General features: G+C 52.9%; 3 protein-coding genes and 1 pseudogene across 4 annotated transcripts; 2 read left to right on the top strand and 2 right to left on the bottom strand.

Moving 5' to 3' along the window:
* Positions 1-342: 342 nt before the first annotated feature.
* LOC120690121 lies at positions 343-3598 on the top strand. Of its 2 annotated transcripts, none has more exons than XM_039972646.1 (10): positions 343-528; positions 713-772; positions 875-914; positions 1286-1464; positions 1945-1983; positions 2070-2156; positions 2281-2341; positions 2804-2928; positions 3031-3122; positions 3209-3598. In XM_039972646.1, the coding sequence occupies exons 1-10, from the start codon at positions 481-483 to the stop codon at positions 3324-3326; spliced, it is 849 nt and encodes a 282-aa protein (XP_039828580.1). In that variant the 5' UTR covers positions 343-480; the 3' UTR covers positions 3327-3598. The 2 variants fall into 2 exon arrangements, with proteins under 2 accessions (XP_039828580.1, XP_039828579.1); XM_039972645.1 differs by having other exon boundaries at positions 3206-3597.
* Positions 3599-6677: 3079 nt separating this feature from the next.
* On the top strand, positions 6678-8599 carry LOC120690119. The gene is made up of 2 exons (XM_039972644.1): positions 6678-6981; positions 7108-8599. The coding sequence occupies exons 1-2, from the start codon at positions 6829-6831 to the stop codon at positions 8401-8403; spliced, it is 1449 nt and encodes a 482-aa protein (XP_039828578.1). The 5' UTR covers positions 6678-6828; the 3' UTR covers positions 8404-8599.
* Positions 8600-8882: 283 nt separating this feature from the next.
* On the bottom strand, positions 8883-10034 carry LOC120690118 (annotated as a pseudogene).
* Positions 10035-10890: 856 nt separating this feature from the next.
* LOC120688666 (late embryogenesis abundant protein 3-like) lies at positions 10891-11592 on the bottom strand. Its single transcript, XM_039971061.1, has 2 exons — positions 11179-11592; positions 10891-11064 (listed from the first exon to the last, which is right to left on the bottom strand). The coding sequence occupies exons 1-2, from the start codon at positions 11590-11592 to the stop codon at positions 10891-10893; spliced, it is 588 nt and encodes a 195-aa protein (XP_039826995.1).
* Between the last annotated feature and the right edge of the window lie 1385 nt (positions 11593-12977).

The raw sequence follows: 12977 nt of genomic DNA, 5'->3' as shown, positions 1-12977 counted from the left end.
ATTTAGACTTTTTTCTAATATATATTTAGGTGCATAATAAAAGTTATACATATAAAAAATTATAATAACTAATAATTTGAAATGGAAAGAGAAGTAGATATTGATTATGGATTAAAAGCGAGAAAAAACCATAAGTTCAACCTGAGAGCAGCGCTACGTACACTGGACACGTCGTGGCAAGTCATTCGAACCAACAGCATGCCGCCACGTCTACAGCAAGCCTGCGTGGACAGGCCACGGGAGCACCTTTCGCGCCCGGCGCTTCCAACTACCGCCCATCGTACCATTAACGGCCTAGATAAACTTACGTGGCATAGAAATAAAATTTAAAAAATTCTCGTAATTAAGACGCTCGCGAAGAGAGAACCCCAAAGAACAGCTCCGCCGTCTCCGCCGAATGGCAAGTTTCCCGAACCCGTCGTCGACTCTCCGAGCCGGCGCCCAGTGACCGCTTCGAGAAGCTTCCAGAAGGTCTCCGCCATGGCTGCACCCTTCTTCTCCACGCCTTTCCAGCCCTACGTCTACCAGGTCCGCGCTCCTCCCCTCACCGGCACGATCTAAGCCCTTTTTGGCATGATGGTCTCGTCTTCGCGTAGGATGTGTTAGGGTTCGATTCGAGCTCGTGGGACTGGATCCGCCCGATCCACTGCTTGTGGGCAACGATTGTGTTTGCCCCGTCTGATTTGCTTTGAACTATGTGGGTTGGTTTCAGAGCCAGCAAGGATCTGTGACGGCGTTCCAGATATCCGGTGGAGATGTGCAGGTCCTGCAGGTATTTTCTGGTGCTCAAATCTGTTGTGCCCACTCGCAGTTTCTTTCTTCACATGAATTGAACTGTACTCATTTGGAATTGTTTGGGGCGAGTGATTTTTAGGTGATGTTGAAGTCTCAGGAGAAGTTGACTGCAAAACCAGGTAACTGAATTCAGTCCTGCTCTGCAGCTTGCCTGCTGAAGTATCTTTGTATGTGACCTTCAATTAGATTAAAGCTAGTAAATAATGCGCAAAACTAGTCATCATGTAGCAGAAACTGTAAGTTCTACATATCTTCGAACTGAAGCACACGGCTCTAGTGTCTATTTCGTGAGTCATCTTATATTGCAGTTCTACTCAATACTTATTTTTGGCCATAACCCAGCCTGTAATTCACAAAGGATTACCTTCTGGTTGATGATTACTGTGAACGATCTGCTGCATACATATTGTGCTGTGAAAAATGTATCATACTATCATATAGTCCAGAGACTGTCAGCGTGCGATTTTCTCATCATTGCTGTTTTCTTTAGGTACAATGTGCTACATGTCTGGGAGCATGCAGATGGACAATAATTACTTGCCTGAAAATGATGGAGGCGTATGGCAGTGGATTTTTGGGAAAAGCGTAAGCAGCACTGTTTTCTTCAATCCTGGATCCGATGATGGATATGTCGGCATTGCTGCACCATTTCCTGGAAGGATACTGCCGGTTAGTATTTTCTCTTGTACTTTGTTAGCATTCCTCATAGTTTTACCTTTTCTTTTGTAATGTAACTATGAGCTGCTACCCCTACCCTGGCTTCCCTGCCTAAAAAGTTGATAACTTCTAATGTGAAATACATCACTATTATCCTCATACATTTACAAGTTTGAGATTGCATGTGCTAGTTCTTGAAAATTTCCATGATTGCTCTGTGGCTTGAAAGTTTTGAACTGTTAGTTGCCAAACAAGAATTTATTATTTTCCTTGTTTGATTTTAGCTATCCGCTTAAATACATTCCGTCGTTAGATTGTTTTCCAGTCTTTACTAACCTTAGCCATTTAGCTTCCTCTTACATTATACATGTCATGGATATCTGCATTTATGTCATGTGCTCAGTGCTAGGGGCATCAGCATTATAATTGTGCATTAATGTGAATACTTTTTTGTTATCTTAGTCTGATCACAGTTAATCGCGTTTGTTACAGGTAGATTTAGCAAACTTTGGTGGAGAACTTCTTTGCCAGGTAAGTTCCTAGCAAAGTTTGCTTGAAATTCAAGATAACCTTGCTTGAAACTCAAGAGAACTTTATATGCTGAATTATCATTGCAGGCAGTCGCTTTTCTGTGTTCAGTCAATGATGTATCAGTCACTAGTACAGTTGAGCCACGACCGCGGAATATTGAAATCGGTGCAGAGGTTGGTTAACTATTGAGTTATATTGTTACTTTGGATATGATTCTGTACCTTTTCGGGTTTTTTCTCTATGTTTCCCTGTTAAGTTGCATAATGTAATATGAAAACTATACATTTTTTTCTCCAGATGATCCTTAAACAAAAGCTTAGGGGTCAGGGGATGGCTTTTCTTGTTGGCGGTGGATCAGGTACAGACTGTTTCACACTTGTGGGCTTGTGGCACATACTGAGATACATGTTGGTGTTTGAAAATGTAATGTCATTCTGCACTTTAGCAATGCAAATTGGACGGATGTAAGAAATTTTAGGTATTGGACTTTAAAAGAAATTTAGTGTTGTAAATGGTTTTGGATACACTGCTGAAAGATGATATAGTTTGTAGTAAATTTTACATGCAACATTAGATTGGCATGTTACATTAACAGATATAGATGTTGTTAACATACTTGCTGGGTACATCCTTTGGTAATTAATAAAACTTCTATAGCAGCAGACCAGCCACTTGGCACGAGGCCTCAGTTTGTTTTCCATGAACAAGATGTGATCTCATACCCTAATTTTTTAGTCTAGCAAGTTATTCTTGACTTTGGTAACATGTGGACGGAAGATCCTCTTATTAACTTGGAAGATTTTGCTGTCAATTTTCCTAGTCATGCAGAAAATCCTTGCTCCTCGAGAGGTTATTACTGTTGATGCTGCTTGTATTGTGGCTATGACAACCACCATTAACTTCCAATTGAAGAGCCCTAACCAACTTAGAAGAGCAGTCTTTGGGGTGAGTGCCTTTTCTTCCACCTCATGCTTCATGTTTCCTTGTTAATTGCTCGTGCTCAGATTTCGTTATTTTCCTTGCACTGAGAAACATTGTTGTATGCAGGGTGACAACCAACTAACAGCATCTCTCACGGGACCCGGTGTTGTTTTCATTCAGAGCCTGCCCTTCCATCGGCTCTCACAGCGGATTGCTAGGTATGAGATGCCACATTTCTATTGCACTGTTCTTGCTCACTGCCGAGTGTGCATGACTGAAAGTTTATTCTTGTATTCTCAAGCAGTAGATCAGTGGCGGGACCAAGTTTGAGGGACAACCCGAAGTTCTTCATCCAGATTGTCATGTTCTTCTTCCTGGCCTATGTCATGATTGTATCATCCATAATTCTGACAGATGTTTAGACATTTCATCAAGCTTTTGGTGTACTCGTAGACATGTTGTCGAAGAGTTAATGCTACCTCCCCAGTGTAGATTAAGAGAAGGAAATTCACAAACTGGTGTTAGAAACCTTAGCCAAAAGTTCATCAAAATTTTTGTAACAGTTTGGAGCAGCGAGCCCTGGAGCCTGGTTACTTGGTTAGCGTGTAAAGAGTAAAAACAGCAAAATCGATTTGCACAGCAAATGGTGAATATGCATTAACTTATCCTCTGCTAACAGCTGCTCAGTGTTTTTTGAATAATTGTATTGATCTTTCACATTGTCCTGCACTGCACTTGCGTTGTGCAAATTCCTTTTCTGCTCTCTTCTTGAGTTCAATTATTTTGCCCGTAATTTACAAATCATTTCAGATAATTTGCTTCACAGTACCCAATGCCGTTGTTTGAATCATTTCAGTAGCACCCTGCGGACGGACCTTATAACGCCCCCCACCCTACGTAGGGGGGGCTTTGGGGGGGGGGGGGGAGCGAGCGCTCCAACGGCTCCCCCCACAGCTCCAGGTATAGGGTGAGTTCCAACTCTCCCTATATCTCTAATCATACTGTTTCTTCGTGATATTAATCTCGTTTGAGCCCCGTAACACGATGATAATGCGTATTATGACAGTACAAATATTGTATGATTTTTTTAAAATTCAAAAACGTTAAATAAATAGTTAGTTAATGAGTGATAGTATATATGGGGAATAGATATGGGGGAATGGTTGGAGAGAAGGAGTTATAGGGGGAGGAATCTTTTGGAGGGAGGTAGTAAAATATAGTAAATAGTACATTTGGGGGGAGTTGGATGGGGGGAATGGTTGGAGAAAGCCTAATTTCGGCCTTCTGATTCAAATTTTTTATGACAGATTTCTATTGGAAAAATATGTTGGGTTTTTGAACCGTTGGAGATGGCTCTCTCTTAACCCTAAGGCTAGCTCCAACGCCACCCCTTAAACGCCCCCCTCCCCCTACATTCAGTGCACAGTGCACCCCCTCACCCCTCCAACGGCGCCCCCCAATCGCACCCCCTACGACCGGGGAGCTCGCTCCTCCCCGCATGGGTGGGGGGCGTACGGACTCCCCCCACACACTGGCCGGCCGCTGATTCCCTCCCAACGCGCGACATCTGTTATAAAAAAAAAAACACGCGACACCCAAAGGGCGTAATCAAAATATTATTTGTAGTGATAATTATTACTGTTGAAATCCGCAACTTTTGTATGAAAAAACAAAATACATGAGCATTCCTCACAGTTAGAAACGGTTTATGTACCTAAAATCCAGTTGCAAAATATAATTTATACGGGTATAATGACTTTCTTTTTTTTAGTTTGTCCGAACCATACAAACGTCCACCGATGAACATTTGCACTGTTCATCATACGAATACGGCTCGCGTACGGTCGAAATACTGTTTGAATGTGAAGTGAATATGATTTAAAAATGGATGGTAGTTGGTATAGAGGGAATGAGTATGGGGAATGGTTGGAGAGGAGTTATAGAGGGAGGAATCTTTTGGAGGGAGGTAGTAAAATATAGTAAATAGTATGTTTGGGGGGAGTTGGATGGGGCAATGGTTGGTACTCAATTCTTCCCGTCGCGAGTCGCTACCTAGCGGCGGGGTTTTTACATTTTTACCATTATAGCGAATTGCACTCATCAGATTATCATCTTTAGAATGACACCTACAACTATACCAGCAGAGAGAAGTTTAACTTACAATTTTACCACTTTTGCGCATGTGGCAAGCCACGCAGCCATGACGCGCTGGCGCCCAGTCAGCTCAATAGTGCAAAATGTCCACCCTACCCTGATCTGCTCTCCTCTCTCCCTCTCCGACAGCTGGGCTCTGCGGATGCTCTCACTACTAAGTGGGCCCTACTTGTCAGATTCATCTCCCACCTCTGCCAGGCTCTCATGGACCCTGCACACCTGATCCGAAATGGGCCCGCCCGCCCCAGCCGCGCACGCGAGCTCGTCACCTCCCGCCGCGCCTGCGCTCGAGCGTGCAGCACGGCCACCGTCTCCTCCCACGCCTCGGGCTCCACTCTAGGCCACCGCAACCGCGTGCTCGTGAGGCCGCGGCTCGAGCGGAGCCCGCCAGGTCGCCGCGCGCTCGCGTGGCCGCACGCCGTCGCGTGCTCGCGAGGCCGTGGCCGGTGGCTCCGCTCGTGCCCTACGTCGCGAGATCTCTGGGAGCGGAGCCCCGCGGCCTCCGGGAACAGGGACCGCGGCGCGATGGTGGAGACGGGCGGCGGGAGGCTCCACCAGCGCCGGGGCGCGGCCGCCTTCGTCGCGGCCAACAGGACGCTGCTCGCCGCCGCGTGGGTCGTCGGGTTCGCGCTGGTGTTCCTGTGGCCAACTGACATGCGATTCTTGGCGTGCTAGACGCCCGGGACCATCAGGAGCTTTGGTGTCGCTGTGGGCATGGCGTTGCTGTGAGAAATCTCCTGGGGGGAAGATGTGGAAACAGCTCCTGCACAAGCTGTCTAGGAAGTCCTTTGCCTCCGGGAAGGGCGACCACGCCGCAGTCTCTAGTCCGGGGCGCAATGCTGCCGGGAACGGGAGCGGGATACAGCTCACGAGCAGCTGCCCGAGCGCCGGGCCTGCCCGTCCGGCGCCCGGCGTGAAGCGCATGTCGTCCGCGGTGTTCCCGTCGAGCGTGGTGGCTGGCATTGAGCCGCTTGTGCCGTTCAAGGATGTCCCGAACGGGGAGAAGCCAAACCTGTTTGTCAGCAAGGTGAGCCTGTGCTCGCCGCCGCGTGGGTCGTCGGGTTCGCGCTGGTGCTCCTCGGGCTCCTGTCGGGGCCTCTCCTGCCGCCGCGCCCCGCGCCGCGGCTGCGCCCCGCGGCCTACAACCTCACAGACTTCGGCGGCGTCTCGTCAGCTGGGTTGCGGCTCCGCTCGAGCGGCCGTCCTTGGCGGCGGCCGCTCCCGAACGGGCTCCCCACGAGGCTGCACGGGCGCTCCCTGTGAGGCCGCGGGGAGCGGAGAGGAGAGGGACGGGAGGAGCTCAGCGACCAAGCTGGTGCTAGAGGTAGAAGACGAATCTGATAAGTGGGGTCCACCTGACAGTGAGAGCATCTGCGGGGCCCAGCTGTCGGAGAGTAGAGAGAGAGGCATGTCACGGGTAGGGAGGACATTTCACACCACCAAGCTGACTGGGCGCCAGCGTGTCTTGTCTGTGTGGCATGCCACATGCGCAAAAGTGGTAAAATTGTAAGTTAAACTTCTCTCTACTGGTATAGTTGTAGATGTCATTCTAAAGATGATAATCTGATAAGTGCAATTCGCTATAATGGTAAAAATGTAAAACCGCCCCTAGCGGCGCGCCGAAACGGCTTCGTCATCATTTCGAAAGGAAGAAAAAGAAAGAAACGGCTTCGTCGCGCACTCGCGCTCCCCCACCTCCTCCTCCATCCCGGCCCGGCGGCGCCACCGCCGCCGAGACGCCTCCCCGGCAACCGCTCCCAGTCCCAGGCCATGTCCTCTATAGCCGGAAGCCACAAAACCTTCCAACCCCAAAGCACTAACCCTCTAACCAGCACCGGGTTCGTCGGAGTTGGCCCTCACCGGAGAAGAATGGGAGCTCGCCGGAAAAGAAGAAGGTTGCACGAATCTCCATTCGATCCTAAGGTAAGATTTTTAATTTTTGTTTTTTTTCTCTTGATAACCAAGGCCGCCCCCACCCTCCCCAAGTTCAGATTTTGATATAGAGGAGACGAATTGGATCGGGGATTTATTCGATTTGCTTTTTACAAGGGTAAGGAACAGCACCTCTATCTTCTCTTCGACGACTGGCCGAGGGGTTACAATATCCGCAAGGTACATCTGTTGCCCGATGACTTCGGTTCCGGCGAACCCCCAGGTTGGCAGATGGCTGCCCGCGTCTCAGGCGGATGGGAGATGGTCTGCACCGGCGACCGGCGCCTGCCGTCGGCCATCTTCCGCTTCGAGGCACAGCGCGGGCTTCCCATGTACTTCGCCGCCGCCTTCGACTCCAAGATCTTGGCTTTGCAGCCCATAGCCCCCGGGGCGGCGCTTCCTTCTGTGCTCTTGTGTGCTATGATGGCAAAAAGCTCTTCCGTGCTCGAGCACCACGTCAACGTCTTCGACGTCCGCACGCGGAGCTGCCTCTTTGCCCCTCGGCCGGAGACGTTCGGGCCCGACCCCATCTACATCCCCGCGGGCGGCAGGCTCTTTGCTCTCGGTGCCGGCACCTTCGATTGGCTCGACCCGCCGCCGCTTGGCACGCCGGCCTACAGCGACGAGGAGTGGTCGTGGCATGAGATCCCCGACCCGCCGTTCGAGCGCAGGCACGTCACCTCCTACGCCGTGCACGCCGACGGGCAGACCATCTTCGTCAGCATCAAGAAGGGCGCCTCTGCAGCGACATTCTCGTTCGAGACGGAGGAGCATGGCGGCGTCTGGCACCGCCACGGCAAGTGGGCGCTGCCGTTCACCGGCCGCGCGCACTTTGACAGCGAGCTTGGCGCCTGGGTTGGGCTTTCCGGGGAGCCGGGCAGCATCGGCCACCTCTGCTCCTGCGACGTGGTGCCCGCCATCCCCGACGCCGACGGCAAGGGGCAGTGCCCAGCCCGGAAGCTAAGCAAGGAGAAGCTGCTCAGCGATGACCCGACCGAGAGGCACGTTGGTGCCACCCTCGTGTACATGGGGGGAAGAAGCAAGTTTTGCCTCGTGCAGTGCGTCTCGATCGACGGCGATCGTGCTGACGAGAGGTGTGACTGCAACCTGGATGACGAAGACGACTCGGAAGATGAGAGGAATGGCTGCGATCTGGAGGAATGCTACTACTGCGATGATGACCTACTGGATGTCTGTGACATGGAGGACGACGATGGCTCTGCAGCTGACGAGATGAAGGACTGCGAGACCTCTCGGCCGCGTCGCTATTTGGGTCGTTTGACTAGTTTCACTCTGAAATATGACAGGAATGGAGACCTGACAACAGGCAGCAGCTGCCGAGTTCGATACTACAGGGTGCCAGGAGGATCGACTGTGCCTCTGCTCAGCAATCCGGTGGCATTCTGGATGTGAAAACCTGAGAACCATTGGGTATGGACATCACCATGTCATGATATCCTCTTCGAAGTACCTGGATTTGTGCTGATATCTGAATGTACTTGAGTATTAAGAGTAGGAGTAATGAATTCTGAATCATTTGGGTACATTGAAGTCTGGCTTTATTTTTATGCATGTAGTTTGCTAATGTCATGGTATTGGTATCACGTTAGCCACGTTGTTGTTGTTGTTTGGTGTTTCGTTCTATGCTTCAATTGACAGTCTTCGCTCAAGTTGGGTCCCAGGCTTCTCCCAGTTGCCAATTGGGAAGCTCCTCCCATTGTCGGGTAATGAACAGCGGATACATTTCACACTGAAAAAATCGGCAAAATCACGCATTTCACACTGTAAATTCTGTAAAAGCAATTGAGAGAATCAGGCCTGCATCCTCCTGGTTGAAAATACAAACACTGCATCATATTATTTCTTCGCTTAAGACGATACATCATGCATCATATAGAACGAAACAGCTACATGAAACAAGTCCTTGCCCAAGTCGGATTCACTTCTCCAGTTCGCACTTCGGATTGAAACAGAGATAAGATCCACAAATCTCTTACATCCGCTACACTTCTGATACAGATGCAGTGATTTCACATCTTTTTTACAAGACGGAACAGGGGTACTCCTGCTGCATACGTAGGTGGGTTCATCCATGATCCACGGGCGCCGCACTCGTTTCGTTCGCGGTGGACTCGGCCGCGTTGGCTACGGGCGCTCCTGGTTGAGCCTCGCCGCGGCAGTCACCGCCTCAGCGATGCCGCTCGGCGTGGTCGCCATGTCCGGCTTGTTCCGTATCTCCGCGGACACGACCCTCTCGGCGTCCTCCGCCGTCGCCCCCTTGTCCGCCGGCAGCTTCTCCCTCGCGTCCTGCACGCTCACGCGATCCAAGGTCAGCTGCACGGTCACTCACTACAGCTGTGCGAATCGAAAGACAAGGGAGAGGGGGGAGCTGAGTAGAGTAGAGCGGACCGAGAGGACGTCGCGGAGCCTGACTTTGTCCTCGTCGCGCGCGGCGCGGGCGTTGTGGTCCGCCGCCGCGGCGACGCCCCCGGGGATGGTGCCGCCGGCCCCCGTGGCGCACATCTCGGCGACCTGTACGGCCGCGGCGTCGCTCTGGTCCACCGGCTTTAACCCGGCCGTCGCGGCGGCCACGGACTCCAGCGCGCGGCCGATGGTCACGGCGTCCTGGTCCAGCGCGCCCGACGGGTTCGCCAGCGCGACCGGCGCCGGGGCCACGAACCTCGACACCACCTGCCCGCCGACGGACTCGGCGACGACGCGGCGGCCGTAGAGCTCGGCGCCGGCGTCGGCGGCGGGCCCCGTGATCTGGCCCTTCCCGACGTGGCCGGCCCGCCGGTTGTGCGCGGCGGCCGACTGCACCCGCCCTTCTGCGTCCGGCCCAGCACGGCCTCCTCCGCCGACTGCAGCAGCGCGGCGTCGCGGGGCGCCACGGGCTGGCCGGCCAGCTCGCCCGAGACGTCGAACACGTCGCCGTACCTGATGGGCTGGTCCTGCAGGGCCTCGCCCTGCGCCTGCGGCCGCCTCGGCTGCCCCTGGCTCATGCCGATCTTTTCCACGTACGGAGTACTACGGCTGGCTGGCTGCTACTCCTACCTAGTGGCTACCGCGTCTCGCTTAGAGAGTGAGATGTGAGCTCGGCACCCGTCGGCGTGCTTGCGATCGTGTTGGGCTGTTGGCGCGCTCTATGTATATACTCGATTACTCGTAGGCCGCGATCTAGAGCGGCGGCTGGCTGGGAGTGGGAGGCGCGTGACGGGGACACGCAAGGTTGCCGCGGCTATGTGGGGGAGCGTCCGGGCATGGCCGTGGTTGCCTTTGCTCGGCGCGGTGGGGTCGGCAAACCGGGCAGGTGCCATCCATGCGGAGCCTTGAAGAACGCCCGCGCTAGCTAGAAGCCGGTGGGCGTGCGCCCAGCGCCCTCGCGCCTCGTGTCGTCGCGCTCCAGGCTCCACCGCACCGCACGCAGCGCCCAGCTCCTATCGCCGTGCCGCAGCAGCGCACTAGTGCGCCGTGCGCGCTTGGGCCAACCGCGCGAGCGTGTCGCGCTTGCCCGGCGTCTCGGCCTCGTTTCACGTTTGCCTCTGGGTGTACGCGCGATATCCGTTGCAGCGTAGTGCGTTTGCATCAGGTTAGATGTGATCCGAAAATGACAGTGGGTAAACCTTGATTGGGGCAAGCCATGGTATACAAGAAGAATCAGAGTTCATGAGATAAAAGCCACGGCGATTTTAGCATTTCGGGGCAACAATTACAGGCTCCATGGCAGCAAGCAATGCAAGAACACACGGATTTTCCACGGTGAATTCAGTGCTAACTGTCTAGTCCATGGACAGTCTGTGGTGAAGCTTTCGTCATGAAATTCCTCGGACGATCTATGATCAAGCCGCCCGGCTGGGCGCCGATCGGAACCGCCGTGCCCATGCGTGGCCACATCCCCGTTCAGGCCGCGCGCTCATGTTCAGAGTTGTGCTTCGCCGCCATGCCGAGCGCGGCGCTCACCCCGAGTGGATCCGTCTTCCCTCGGGGGTCGTTCGCCGCCTCCGCCGCCGCCGCTGCCGCGGCGACCTCGCTCGTCACCGCCTCGCTCGTCGGCAGCTTCATCGTCGACTCCCACTGAAATAGAAAAAGGCAGGAGGCAACGAGCACGTCGTCGGCGCGACAGCAAAATTAACCGATGGACGCGTTCGATTCTTCGATCAGGGTCACGTGTGCGGACGGCGTGGTTACCGTCAGGGCGTCGGCCATGGTGACCTTGTCCTCGCCGCGCGCGGCGCGTGCGTTGGCAGCCACCGCGCCCTGCGCCCGCTCGGCGACCCCGCCGGGGATGGCCCCGCGGCCCGCGCCGCCGCCGACGGCGCACGCCTCGGCGGTGCAGATCGCCGCGGCGTCGGACCGCTCCACGGGTTTGTCCCCGATGGCCCTGGCCGACCCCTCCAGCGCCTCCCCGATCTTGACCCTGGTGTCGTACGTCTCGTCGACGGCGCCGTCGTCGCGGCTGCCGCCGCGCGCGAGCTGCTCCGTGACCGACTCCGTGGCGTCCCTCGGGGCGACGCGCTCGGTGTCGAGCACCCGGCCGGGGTTCGTCGGCTCAGGATGCTCGGAGGGCTCTGGGCATTCTATCCTGCTGGGTCGGGCTTCCATTGCTGATTCGCTGTGACCTTCGATGGTTTCGCTACTGTGATGGCGGCGGCGGTGGGCGGTGCCGCCGTGTTTATATTGCTGTAGGACGCAGCTGCTCAGCGGTGACGTGAACGAAAGAAGGAATGGCACGTGGAGTTCATTTCAAACGTCACCTTCTTGATCCGGTTGGTTTTCCTTTACGGTTGTTTACTACTCCTTCGCTAGTAGTACCTCTTTCGATGACCGATGGGTATGAGCGACGGTAGCAATTCAAATGAGTTCCGATAATAATAGTCTCTGATATTCATTACTCGCCTTCTAACAGTGACTAGTATAAAAGAAATAACATTTTTTTCCAAAAAAAGATAACATTTCATATCAGATCATGTAAGCGATATTGGTTGCTAGCTAGTAATGGTAAGAGAGACTCCATAGGCAAAATGGCAGATTTTGAAGCTCTTCTTTACTCCCCTAAGTTATTGTACATGATGAATGTGGTTCCAAGTGTAGGAGCATATTAATCAATTGTAACCTTTTTAAACCCAATAGGAACATATTATCAATTCAGCTAATAAAGATATCTAGATAAAAAAATTTACTTACTTAAGTGAATCAATTTTCTCCCACAAGATAAGATATAAAGCTACCATCTACAGATTTACTAAATGCATGTCTTGCTATATAAAAATTATAAACACTTGAGTGAGCCGTTAATCGTTGAGCCATTTGAAACGAGTAACGTAACGGTCCGTTACCACCCACCGTACTCCATACAGGTAGTTATTTTTTTCGGCACCTCAGTGAGCTGTCGACCGTTAAGCCATCACGAGATGAGTAACGTATAACGATATCATTAACTCATCCATGTACAATCACACTAAAACTTCATCCCATGCAGACATGCAATTTTGAAATCGCTAAACACCAGTACGCTAAAACTGCGGTCCATGGAATCTATAAGTCACTAGACACTATGGTCAGGTGAAATTTCTAACCTAACCTATAAAACATCGCACGATTCAAACAATCTAAATCTCTTTCTGAAACAACAAACAACCATCTAAATTCAATCAAATCTGCCCATAGACGAATGATACACTCCCGCCCCCGGGCTTCCACCAGCAGCATTGAGGGCGGCAAATAGCTTCTGGAAGCTGTCAAAGGTCCCACTCGCAGTACAGGGAATCCCAGACATCAACTCGCGCATCTTCTCCTTCACGCCTCGCCAACTCGCCAGGCCGCCGCCGCTTGCCACTCCAGTCAGACAACCAGCCGAGCTAGAAACTGGAGGGAACCCATCGTGACTCTGACCTCTCGCACCCCCCGGCACGAGCCCGATCAGCCCCCCCCCCCCCCCCCCCCCCCCCCACCCAACGTCTCACCCCCCACGCAGCCCGCCCGCGTCG

The sequence above is a fragment of the Panicum virgatum genome, chromosome 9N (assembly GCF_016808335.1).
Source record: "Panicum virgatum strain AP13 chromosome 9N, P.virgatum_v5, whole genome shotgun sequence".
Taxonomy (NCBI): domain Eukaryota; kingdom Viridiplantae; phylum Streptophyta; class Magnoliopsida; order Poales; family Poaceae; genus Panicum; species Panicum virgatum.
Note: the sequence above shows the minus strand (reverse complement) of the source record. Positions and strands in the feature narration are given on the sequence as shown.